General features: G+C 42.2%; 2 protein-coding genes across 2 annotated transcripts; both read right to left on the bottom strand.

Annotated features, from left to right (window-relative positions):
• Positions 1 to 474: 474 nt before the first annotated feature.
• Positions 475 to 3,505, bottom strand: LOC115177027 (alpha-1,3-mannosyl-glycoprotein 2-beta-N-acetylglucosaminyltransferase). Its single transcript, XM_029737472.1, has 3 exons — positions 3,204 to 3,505; positions 1,940 to 2,860; positions 475 to 1,797 (listed from the first exon to the last, which is right to left on the bottom strand). The coding sequence occupies exons 2-3, from the start codon at positions 2,549 to 2,551 to the stop codon at positions 1,099 to 1,101; spliced, it is 1,311 nt and encodes a 436-aa protein (XP_029593332.1). The 5' UTR covers positions 2,552 to 2,860; positions 3,204 to 3,505; the 3' UTR covers positions 475 to 1,098.
• Positions 3,506 to 7,766: 4,261 nt separating this feature from the next.
• LOC115177031 (E3 ubiquitin-protein ligase RNF183) lies at positions 7,767 to 12,232 on the bottom strand. Its single transcript, XM_029737482.1, has 2 exons — positions 12,029 to 12,232; positions 7,767 to 9,861 (listed from the first exon to the last, which is right to left on the bottom strand). Exon 2 carries the CDS (start codon positions 9,754 to 9,756, stop codon positions 8,812 to 8,814), a length of 945 nt encoding a protein of 314 aa, XP_029593342.1. The 5' UTR covers positions 9,757 to 9,861; positions 12,029 to 12,232; the 3' UTR covers positions 7,767 to 8,811.
• Between the last annotated feature and the right edge of the window lie 809 nt (positions 12,233 to 13,041).

The following is a 13,041-nucleotide window of genomic DNA, read 5'->3' on the forward strand; positions in this document are numbered from 1 at the left end:
GAGATCATTAATTAGAAAAATATATACACTAAATATATACACTAAGTATACCTAACACTCCTAATATTGAGTTGCACCCCCCCACACACACACACACACTTGTGTCAAGTTGGCTGGATGTCCTTTAGGTGGTGGCCCATTCATGATACACACAGGAAACTGTTGAGCATGAAAAACCCAGCAGCTTTGCAGTTCTTGACACAAACTGGTGTACCTGCCACCTACTATCATACCCCGTTCAAAGGCACTTAAATATTTTGTCTTGCCCATTCACCCGCTGAATGGGATTATAGATTTCACCTGGATTCAAATCAAATCACATTTTATTGGTCACATACACATATTTATCAGATGTTATTGCAGGTGTAGCGAAATGGTCAGTCTATGTCATGGAAAAAGCAGGTGTCCTTAACGTGTATATATATTAATATGGCAAAGGAACCTAGGCAGAAACAAATGTCATAAACGGCAGAGTTGATTGGTAGAATTTAATTCCTTAAGTACATAACATACAGCATTTGTGATGTGTATCTTGCATTTAAATAAATACACACTTCAGTAGCCGTCTCTTTGGGAAAAACATTAAGCATTATTATAACCAGGTTAAAATAGTCAAAACAGTTCTCCAAAAGATTAACTAAATATTGTGAAGCAATTATACTTTAGGACCAATCACTAGTTGACCACCACCATTATTGAACACACCACAGATAATACATTTTTAATCTGACAGAGATTAGTAACAGATAGTCTCCCAGAAATTGCTAACAAGACTGAGAATAATCGAAGTGGATGTTGCATTGAATTTCATGTGCATGATTAGAGTATAACAAAAATAAATCTCTGAAAATAACGACATCGATACCTACCCTACTATACCAACCTCACATTGCAAAAAATATATTTCTTTGAGTGTATGAAAAATCCTGAGAAGTATGGGGAGAAAAACCAAACATCAGAAATGGAAGAGAGAGGATAGGCATCTCATAATAGCTTAAAGCCATAGGTCCACATCTGGCATTCACTGGTCTCACTTCTGTTGCCATAGTACTATCTAATGTGCAGAGTCCTTTCCTCTTCAGTCCTTTGTGTTTGTCATCAACTCCAGGTTGGGTCATATTTGCTCCATCCCGGAGGGGGTGCCAGGAAGATTCTCCTTCCCCTTGACAGGAAACTGACCACTCCCCGATACCCTGTCCGTGGTACCCCTGACTTCAAGTCCTCCATCACGCCCAGGTTTTTGGCCAACACTTTGAAACCATCTTTGCTTGAGTAGTGTAGACAAAATGGACCTGCTCCTTTTAACTGTCCCCGTTGGACCTCTTCATATTTGACCAAAGGCGCACTGTAAACCTGCTTCTCAAAGATCTCCTTGTATTTCTCCTCCTTCAAGTAAGCCAGATCCAGCTTGGTGAAAGGCACAAATTCACTATTCAGTTTAATGTAGCGTAGGTATTTGTCATAAAATTGGCCTAGGCTCACACCTTTCCGTCCAAAGGTTAAAGTTCTGGATATTTCGGGTCGAATACAGGCTCGATCTCTGCGCTGATCTGGCTGACGCATCCAGTCATCCCAGAATGCACCAGGCCACTTGGGCTCCAGCTCTATCCAGAGTTCCTTGAGCATCATCCAGCCCAGCCCAGGGAAGAAGTCTGTCCTGTACAGGAGGTCTGCTTTACCAGGGTCGACGTAGCCGTCCCGACCATTGTCATTCCAGGCAGACACGCACCACAGAGACAGGTCAGATTTCAGGATTGGGTGAAGGGATCTGAAGTACTCAAAGAAGTCTGGTGCCACCTAGTGAGAGAATGGAAAGCAATGTTTTTTTAGTTGTTCAACTGGCAACTAGAAAGGATGTAAACAATGAAGAGCACAAAACAAGTGGATTTAACATTTCACTTCAATGCATATTTCAAGTCAGAGTAGAGAAAATGATTACCTCCAAATCATCTTCCACAATAACAACAGAGGAATGTGAAAGAGAGTTGAACACCTGGTTGAGAGCCCAGCGATAGTGCCTGGAGATTTTGTAGTAGCCCTGGAACTTCTTGTGTTCTGGTCTCACGGCAATATCTGACAGGTCTGGTTGTTTCAGGTGAGTTACCTGACTGCCATAAGAACCAATCACCTGTGCAGTCTCCGCATGCCCACAGTCCTGGCTGACTATAATTGGGTAGAGTTCAGCTGAGGGGCGGTACTCTATGAGTTTGTCCAGGCAGCGTTTGACAGTAACTCTGTTACAGGCTATAACCAAGATGGGAATGACCACTTGAGGGGGGCCACCTCTGCTGGCGCCATTCTCATTGGGTTGTTCCCATAGTGACCAATGACCCTGTATCTGAAGCAGGATTTTTCTCTGCATTTCAAGCTCTGCCTCAAAGGCTTCTGCCATGTGGATCACATCCCCAGCCAAATCAGCCCCTCCTCGTCCTCCATCCATCTCCTCTCGACCAGACAGGGGTCGGCCCCACAGATAGAGGACCACGACGGCATTCCAGGCGACAAAGAGAAAAGCACCACAGAGAATAGCAGAACCTCTCTTACGGAGCATGGCCCAAACAACTTACGAGGGAAAGGAAGTTAGGAGGACTGGGTTTGTAAATAAGTTGTGACAAAGGAATGCACAACACAAGAAGGACATGTGGAGAGGTTAATTGGTTAGTTTAAATCTTGTATTAAAGTAATGAAAACATAAGCAGGTTAACATAATGAGGTAAAGCCTGAGTCAAAAAAAGACAAGGAATATGTATAAGGTATGAGGGACAAATTGAGGGAGAGCTGGATTCATCTTGGACAGGAGGTAGGTGAGCTGGTTAGGGGATGAAAGCGCTGGTCTTCAGTTCATACCTTCCCTGTCAATCTGAAATGATAAAATGGATATAGATAAAGCACAGGGTTCAAAAGATAGTCAATTAACAAAGTCACTGTCACTTACATTAATCGAGTACAAATGTATGAACTATAAGCCCACTGTAGATAGTTGGAGGGAACGCCATATTGGAAAGGTGACATTCATAGGCTAATCGATTTTTACATCACCTGTAGCTAGCTCTCGCCACGCACCCCCGAAATGCGACATATTTACTTTATTATCGGAGTAATTCATCCATTGTTTGATAACTATATTGGACCTAGATAATCTTTCGACCGAATTGCTAGGCAGCTAATTTTAGGACATTTAATTCCCAGAAATTAGCACTTACCTCCAGTTTCATAACGTAGAATTCGGTCTCTGTAGCCTTTTCTTCCTTCGTTTCACGAACCTCTTCGATGACAATATGCAGGATCAATAAGCAAGTGAAGATGAAATAATCTATCGTCGTCACACTTCAATTTGGATTGTTTTCATTATCAAATCAACTTCATTTCGACAGTTTCATTCCTGCCATTTGTTTTCTCAAGACACAAGAGTGTAGACTTCCGGATAGCTCATTTTTACCGGAAGTCCTGCCTTAACCGTCACCTTGAGAATTTACCCAACTGGACCAAATAGGGCTGAGCAAATCCAGTACGATTCATAGTCATTAAACTGTATCACCCTGTGTACTAGTCTTAAACATACCTATCTTAGATGCATGTATTCTGGAGAATTTTTTTTTGTCATGTTCTTAATGTTCTTTTATTTTCCCAATAAATATTAATATTCCAGATATGTTCATATTTCATGAATGTCTTATATGGTCAAAATAATAATAAATAAGAGTTTTTCATGTTTACAAATGCAAAGATACTGCATTCTGCACAAGGGCTGTAGGCCTTTATTGATCATAGGCCTACTTACCATTGCATTTCCAGTAACTAATGGAATCAAGAAGCAATCAATAGGCATACATTTCAGGAAAATCACATTTTGCGTAGGCTATTATCTTCCAGACCACAAAATATGTCATTGTTCTTGGTTATTCATCAAAAAGGCCAAATTTGGCTTCAGCCCAATAAAGATAAATATCATGTTACTGTACAATCACAGTTGACACCTGTCGAGAATCAACAGAAGAAAGTTGACCCTGGGCCTATATCTCATTCTAGTAAGGTAATCTGGCATCATTATGCAACAGGATAGGCTTATATAGCCAATCACACACCCATTTGTGTGCACCTTTAGTCGTGTGATAATAGATTCCTAACTCCTTTGTGTTCGTGACAATACATGGAACATTTTGTGTTTAACAAGGGGTGAAATTATACACTGAGTGTACAAAACATTAGGAGCACCTGCTCTTTCCATGACATGGACCAGGGATGGGCAACTGGCGCATGCGGCCCGCGGCGCCCCTTTTGTAGGCCCGCTGAACTCTGTCGGGGTCTCAACGTACTGTTGAGTTAGAATACACACGGTGCAATTTCGAAATTTGGTTGTGCATCAGCGCTCACTCAATTAGCCCATGTCAGCCATTTTATTTAGATTAGTAAGTTAGTCTAGCGGCCAGCTATCTTAAACTTGTAATAAGAATGTTCTAAAGTTTTGTGGTCCCTACCCCCATCAAAGTTGTCCATCCCTGACATAGACTGACCAGGTGAATCCAGGTGAAAGCTTTGATTCCTTATTGATGTCACCTGTTAAATCCACTTCGATCAGTGTTGATGAAGGGGAGGAGACCGGTTAATAAAGAAGGATTTTAAGCCTTGAGACAATTAAGACATGGATTGTGTATGTGTGCCATTCAGAGGGTGAATGGGCAAGACAAAATATTTAAGTGCCTTTGTACAGGGTATGGTAGTAGGTGCCAGGCACACCAGTCTGAGTGTGTCAAGAACTCCAATGCTGCTGGGTTTTTCATGCTCAACAGTTTTCTGTGTGTATCAAGAATGGTCCACCACCCAAAGGACAACCAGCCAACTTGACACAACTGTGGGAAGCATTGGAGTCAACATGGACCAGCGTCCCTGTGGAACGCTTTCGACACCTTGTAGTCCTTGCAACTCAATATTAAGAAGGCGTTCTTAGTATTTTGTACACCCAGTGTACATGCAATCTGCAGATCAATAAAAAACTACAAACAATTTAGAGTATCCGGTGAAATCAAAAGGGCGTTCGATTGATTTGATGGAGTTTATAGCTTGATTATTCCCTGAACAATATTTAAAAAATCTGTCAGATTTATTGTTTATTTCTAATAAACCTCAGAGCTAACAGTGATATTTGGCTTTCATACAGCAAAGCGATTGTCAAAACAACTGAGTGACTTATCAACTGATAAGAAAACATGTCATCATGCAGCGTGTCTCAAAGGCAGGTGCTTACTGTTCATGGCCTTTCTGGAAGTCAGTTCCCCATACAAAGTGCTTTGAAAATATTAAAACAACAGTGTGTTTTCACATTGGACATTCCACCCTGGGGCCTGGGAGTGTCGCCTATGCATATTTTGTGTGTATGGGTGTGCACTGGTTTGGACATATTTGTCATTACATTGGAGTATGGTATTCATTGGGTGTAGCACACAAATATTCAGTGGTTCAGGCACAGTAGACTATGGCAGAGGCTTAATTATGAAATCTCAATGTTCTTCACTCACCTGTTGACCTCTACTTCTGACAGAGGGGCTTTTTCCTCTGATCAGTTGTGTGTTCTGTCCCTCCATGGCAGCTTCACCTACATCATTTGGCCTGGACCTGCAGAACACTCCCTGTTTCACATGCATGATTTCAGGCACAAACAGGGTGAAAAATAAGCACCTGTTCTTTAGAGTAGACCAACCATTTAGGATGAAATCAGCGATCATATTTTCCCTATTTCCTTATTGTGCCAAGTTATGGACACATTCAAAACGGCACGGGAGGTTTCTATGATTTTGTCCCCCAAATTTTTTTTCTCATAGTTGCTACAAGTAATGTCATTTTTAATTTTGGGCATTTGGCACATTCAAGGAGCGCGGGGCCCCTGGCGAGCAAATTATTGGCTCCGTAATCTTTGCTTGACAGGTATAATTTCCTGACTCATAATCTCTCGTTTTGCTGTTCGACTCAGGTTTATATTCCACAGACACTCCATTTCCAAACTGAAGTCGTTGTCCTTGAAAAAATGACTTCCATACTGAGGGAGTTCGTTTTGGCAGAACGCAGTCGCATACCGCTCCGCAAGTCAGTCCGAGGCTGTATCCCGAGGTAGCAGGCCGCTTCTTCTTTGCTTGATTCCTGGCTAGGATATTCCCATGACACCGTAGAACAGCAAACAAAGCAGAAGCAGAAGGGGAAGAAGCCATCATTCTCGATATTCTAGTGGTGACTGTCCTCAACGTTAATTATATTGTCACACAGCTACCATAAACTTATGCAAGCACTGTAATTCAAGAGGAAAACATATCCATGTTTGACAACACAGCTATTCAACCTGAACACTCGCACGGTTAGGCCTATATCCAGTTTGCGTCAGGGTCTTTCGGGACCGGGGTCTGGTTTACCCAGGCAGAAGCTCCGGCCGGGCCGGGGTCTGGTTTACCCAAGCAGAAGCTCCGGCCGGGCCAGGGTCTGGTTTACCCAAGCAGAAGCTCCGGCCGGGCCGGAGTCTGGTTTACCCAAGCAGAAGCTGCGCCCGGGCCGGGGTTGTGAGTAGACTTTGCCAACGAGGGTGGGTCAATGTCCAGAAAATGCATAGGCTACAAACTTTTTTGAGAGGAATTGTGAACGAGGTTTGGTCCCCGCACAAAGTTGAAATAGATTGCATAAAACTGGTTTAAATTGATTAAAATAAAATAGCCTATGGACAATTGATATAAAGTCACAATTGACAACATCTGGCATTCTCTCTGGCTTACACAATTTCAAATATTTGAAAATATATTAACAATGATTGTTGTGATATATTTCTGGGGAGATTTAAACAGCTTATCTGAAATTGTTTTCCTTATTGTATGTCCCTCTATAAACACACACACACACACACACACACACACACACACACACACACACACACACACACACACACACACACACACACACACACACACACACAGAGAAAGAGAGACATGAATGCTACGTAATTACAATGTACCTGCCTATAGTATGTGCATAGAATTATTTGCTTTAGCATCCCTAAATAGGCCTATAAAGTGGGAACAAATAATGAATGTGTTTACCATAAGCATTACTTACCATAATTAATTTACCATAAGAACATCAAATTAAATACAGGTTGTTCTGGTTAACAGTGGTTGAAATAGACTTATGTCAATACCTGCTTGTAAAAAAGACAAAGACATACTCGCATAGACAGATTAGGTCAAGTGGTGGCCCGAGCATCAGCAAAGTTTTTGGTTGTTTACAAAAGGAGTCTTGTTTCTGCCCTCACCACAACATTAACTTTTAGGTAACGATTCAAATGTTATATTTTAATGATTAAAAGCATATTCCTTAAACAATGAATAAAACGCTTGCATGTTATACAACACATACGCTTAGTCATGCTGTCAAATGTCACTGCCTCCTTTCCATTATGAACACACCTTGTAAGATGTGTGTCTGTCACACTGACAACCATAGAATGGAAAACATAGCTACTACAACTAAAACTAGTCATGAGTGACACTGTTTCACTGATACAGACACTGAGTATACCAAACATTAGGAACACCTTCCTAATAGTGAGTTGCACCCCGGCGTGCCTGGCACCTACTACCATACTCAGTTCAAAGGCACTTAAATATTTTGGTCTTGCCCATTCACCCTCTGAATGGCACACATACACAATCCAGTCTTAAAAATACTTCTTTAACCCGTCTCCTCCCCTTATCGAAACTGATTGAAGTGGATTTCACAAGTGACATCAATAAGGGATCATAGATTTCACTTTAATTCACCTGGTAAGTATATATAATTGAAAGAGCAGGTGTTGTTAATGTTTTGTATAGTGTAGCTTTCAGTAAAATGTTAAAACAGTACACACACATACACACACACACACACTGAACCTGTCAGGAAATAGTATAAAAACAAAAATAAAAACGAAAAGAAAGTGATTCTCTAATGGGACTAAAAGAGGAATGTGCGACCAACGTACCGCCAGGCAAAGATCTTATCAGAAATCAAATCAGCACATTTGGTTTTACTGTAAGGCAACGGCATGTGACATGGCACTGGGTCTATTGGAAATGTCATTCATTTCAGGGTGGTAGGATACCTCTGCTATGGCAAGAGAGACCTATTCCATAGTTTTTTTTTTAAATAACATTTTACAAATGTATCATTCTTATTTGAACTCTACATGTATATTCATATTTTGTATGTAAATATACATTAGTTAGACATCAATGAATGTAAAACAAAATCTTGAGCTGAACATTTTTACTTTGCAATGTAAAGAATAAGATAATGCTCAGTGTAATCAAATAATCTGTAACTTGTAATAATTCTCCATTGCAGACTTCAGTGCAATTACATAGTACACAACTTTATAATGAATTACATTTCCCCAGACAACATTAATTGTCCTCTCTGACTTCACCGCAATAGCTGTCCCGTTCACATTTGGGTAAATGTTCCATGTTCATGATCTATATACTGCAGGAAGGAAGACAAAATGGTGGATAAAAAAATAACTCTTGCGACCCTTTTCCCATTAGTACTTCTTGTGCATCAGTCCTTCATAAACAACATGGTCCTTGTTATGTATTGACCCCAGTTGAGTGTGCTCTAGTGCTTTCAGGGTCACCTTTCTTTTCAGTTGATTCACATTTTCTTCATAACTGAGTATTAGTAAAGAAAATGAAATGGCAGATATTAGGATCACTGACAATATTTGTCCTCTCAAAATATCTGAGTGATTCTCTCCTCTGGTCTTACTTCCCTTCATCCCACCACCATCCCCTCTTTTCCTCAGTGAGCCCCTGGTTGTGGTTGGCTGGAATTCCCCTGGTTGGGTTTGCTGCCGTTGGGGAGGTTCACATTGGGCATGACCATGAAGGCCAGGATGCCCATCAGCATCAGCACCACGGTGATGGTGATGATGGATGCCATCACGGTGTAGTAGCACTGGTCCGAGCGGAACATCCTGCGCAGGCGACCTCTGACCCTACTAGGGGGGCGACCCACGTCCACGACAGTGGCGAGGCCCTGATCCATGGTGCCCAGCTGGAGGTTGCTGGAGGCCTGCCGGTCCTGCTTCTTGAGAGTGGGCAGGGTGAGGCTGGACTTGGCCAGGCTGGTAGTACCAGGAGGGGGCTTCTTGAGGACCAGTTTGCCCTTGCTGCGCTTGAAGCGCACGGACAGCGCCCTCTGCATCTCTGGAGGGAGTTTGCGGAAGATGTCCTGGTTGTTGCCCAGCTGGGGCAGGTTGCGGCCATGGGGCAGGTTGGTGAGCTCTCGACACACAGGGCAGGAAAGAGACTTAAGCTCTAAGGAGGTGACGTTGATCCGGGCCAGGCACTCCAGACAGAAGGTGTGCCCGCAGGAGAGCAGCTTGGGGGTTTTAAAGACATTGTCGTATTCGCAGAAGCAAACCACACACTCAGTGTCCTCCAAGTCGTTTTCCTGGGGGTCAGACTCCTTCCGGTTGCTGTCATCTCCAGCCCTATCTCGCCTCCTGTTCTCCTCACTTCTACCACGCTCCCTCCTCAACCCTTTGTCTCTCTTTCTCTCCCTCCTTCTCCCAGATCCCCCTCCTCTCTCGGAGTCAGTGCTCATGGACCTACGCACCTTGGTGGATTTCTCCTTTTTCTCCTTCTTGATGCTGTCTTTACTGTCAGGTTTGGGTTTGACGTTGGGCGGCTGTTCGGCCCCGTACCCTCCATCCGCACCCTGTCTTTCCCTGTCGTCACTCATGGTGGACAGAGGCAGGCGGAGGTGTTGTGGTAGACGTAGCTGTGATGGCTGGAGTCAGATGGAGAGTGAAGAGAGGTTCTGGTTTTTCACGTCTCTCCAGAGGAGCTGTGGAGGAATGTGATTGTCGGTGAGACAAGGCGATTGGTTTGTCACAGAGAGCTAATTTAGTTCAGGCAACATAAAGAGCATAGGGAGTGCATTTCTAGCAATGACAACAAAATTTACCTCGTCTATCTCAAATAGGTAAAGACAGGGAAATATACAGTTGAAAGTGGAAGTTTACATACACTTAGGTTGGAGTAATTAAAACTCGTTTTTCAACCACTCTACAAATTTCTTGTCAACAAACTATAGTTTTGGCAAGTCGGTTAGGACATCTACTTTGTGCATGACATAAGTAATTTTTCCAACAATTGTTTACAGACAGATTATTTCACTTATAATTCACTGTATCACATTTCCAGTGGGTCAGAAGTTTACATACACAAAGTTGACTGTGCCTTTAATCAGCTTGGGGAAAATTCCAGAAAATGATGTCATGGCTTTAGAAGCTTCTGATAGGCTAATTGACATCATTTGAGTCAATTGGAGGTGTACCTTTGGATGTATTTCAAGGCCTACCTTCAAACTCAGTGCCTCTTTGCTTGACATCATGGGAAAATCAAAATAAATCAGCCAAGACCTCAGAAAATAAATTGTAGACCTCCACAAGTCTACAATTTCCACACCATGGGACTACGCAGCCGTCATAGCGCTCAGGAAGGAGACGCATTCTATCTCCTAGAGATTAACGTACTTTGGTGCGAAAAGTGCAAATCAATCCCAGAACAACAGCAAAGGACCTTGTGAAGATGCTGGAAGAAACGGGTACAAAAGTATCTATATCCACAGTAAAAAGCCAGACTACGGTTTGCAACTGCACATGGGGACAAAGATTGTATTTTTTGGAGAAATGTCCTCTGGTCTGATGAAACAAAAAAAGAACTGTTAGGCCATAATGACCATCGTTATGTTTGGAGGAAAAAGGGGGACGCTTGCAAGCCGAAGAACACCATCCCAACCATGAAGCACAAGGGTGGCAGCATCATGTTGTGGGGGTGCTTTGCTGCAGGAGGGACTGATGTACTTCACAAAATAGATCGCATCATGAGAAAGGACAATTGTGTGGATATACTGAAGCAACATCTCAAGACATCAGTCAGGAAGTTAAAGCTTGGTCGCAAATGGGTCTTCCAAATGGACAATGACCCCAAGCATACTTCCAAAGTTGTGGCAAAATGGCTTAAGGACAACAAAGTCAAGGTATTGGAGTGGCCATCACAAAGCCCTGACCTCAATCCCATAGAAAATGTGTGGCCAGAACTGAAAAAGCATGTGCGAGCAAGGAGGCCTACAAACTTCACTCAGTTACACCAGCTCTGTCAGGAGGAATGGGCCAAAATTCACCCAACTTATTGTGAGAAGCTTGTGGAAGGCTACCTGAAACGATTGACCCAAGTTAAACAATTTAAAGGCAATGCTACCAACTACAAATTGAGTGTATGTAAACTTCTGACCCACTGGGAATGCGATGAAAGAAATAAAAGCTGAAATAAATCACTATCTCTTCTTATTCTGACATTTCACATTCTTAAAATAAAGTGGTGATCCTAACTGACCTAAGACAGGGACTTTTTACTAGGATTAAATGTCAGGAATTGTGAAAAACTGAGTTTAAATGTATTTGGCTAAGGTGTATATAAACTTCCGACTTCAACTGTAGTTTAGTCTATGAATATACCATAACTCATTACTTGCCATATAGTCTATTGACTAGAATTCCATTAACACAAGCCAATGCTATTTTTGAGTTGTCATGCTAGGTTTCATGCCCTCTGTTCGCTTGTGAATATGAATGAGCCATCGACAAACCAGACATAGCCAGTGGTCTGTACGACTGTGTAAAATGTAAGTTACATTTGAGCTTATTGACCAGGAACACGTTCAAAACAGTCTTGGTGTTCTGAACTGTAGAGCTGAAAATGCTGAGCTACTGAAATGTTCAATTCACATACTTTAACACATTATCAAGTAGAGTAAGTTACTATGGAATTTTGTATCAGTTACTCAACAAACGTTGCGTTAGTTGTGACGGTCATCAACATTGCATGTGCAAATAGTATGTGCAAATAGTAATACGATTTTCAATGATTCAATATAGCGCCTATATTTGAGAGAGTATGGTACATTGAGTTCTCACAATGACAAGTTCATCATGATGGTGAACACTTACCTGTGGGGGTAGCTGACATGTACCAGTCTGTCAGAGATGGTCCTTCAGAGAGTACTTTCCCAGTGGAGAATATCCCCTTCAGTGGGTCCCTTGCATCTCCATTGAGACACACCAAGACACTAACATGCCAAGTGGACCGTACTCCTCCAGTTTTCCCCCTCTCCCTTCTCTCTCTGTCAATCTGTGTACGGTATTTCCTCTTTATAGTCCTCCTTCATCCCTCCCTTTCACATCCGCGGTGTCTCGCTCCCTCCCGTCTGACCAGTCGTACCAGTTTATTTGGCATTAAACCACTGCCTCAAGTTTGTGTGCGTCTGTGAAATGTGAGAGGAAACTCAATGCTTGTTATCGCGGGATGTTTTTGTATCTCTGTGTGTATTTGTACATCGTTTATGGAACCTGTAGAAGTGTAATGTGGGTAGTCTGGGTACCACTGTAAGAGAGTGTTTTCCATGTCTACGTGTGGAAACATTTGAAGCTTTCATTTGAAGCTTTCTTCACAAACTGTATTAAAATGTCCTTAATGCTCATTTATTTCTAATGGCCACTACAGTTGTCTATCATCTAACTTGACATTCCACATTCCAAATTAATGTTTGACATTCAACAGACTAGAATGTGGAATGTGTTTGTTTCCTTGTCTGCTGTTGGACAGGGAAGTGATCGGCTGCATGGAAAACTCCACAAGGCTCTTGAAGCAGAGCACCGACCTGTCCAATGCACTGCAACTCATGTCATGATGCTTATGTGTCATACCTAGTGTTTTTCTGGCATTAAACTAAAGCTTCACATGCAGGTTTACCATAATGACAAGATAAACAGGATTCACCCAAAAGCACTCATGGCTATCTGCAATGATTCAGCAACACCATTGTGCAAAATGTGTAAATAACTCCATTCACTCAGCCCTTTTAGGTAAACTAATGTTTAAAGGGTTGAAAAATCAGCCATAGAAGTGCATGTAATCCTGATTTCTCATTTCATTTAGCAAACCTCACAGAAAAATACAAACA

Source organism: Salmo trutta, chromosome 37 (genome assembly GCF_901001165.1).
Source record: "Salmo trutta chromosome 37, fSalTru1.1, whole genome shotgun sequence".
Lineage (NCBI taxonomy): Eukaryota > Metazoa > Chordata > Actinopteri > Salmoniformes > Salmonidae > Salmo > Salmo trutta.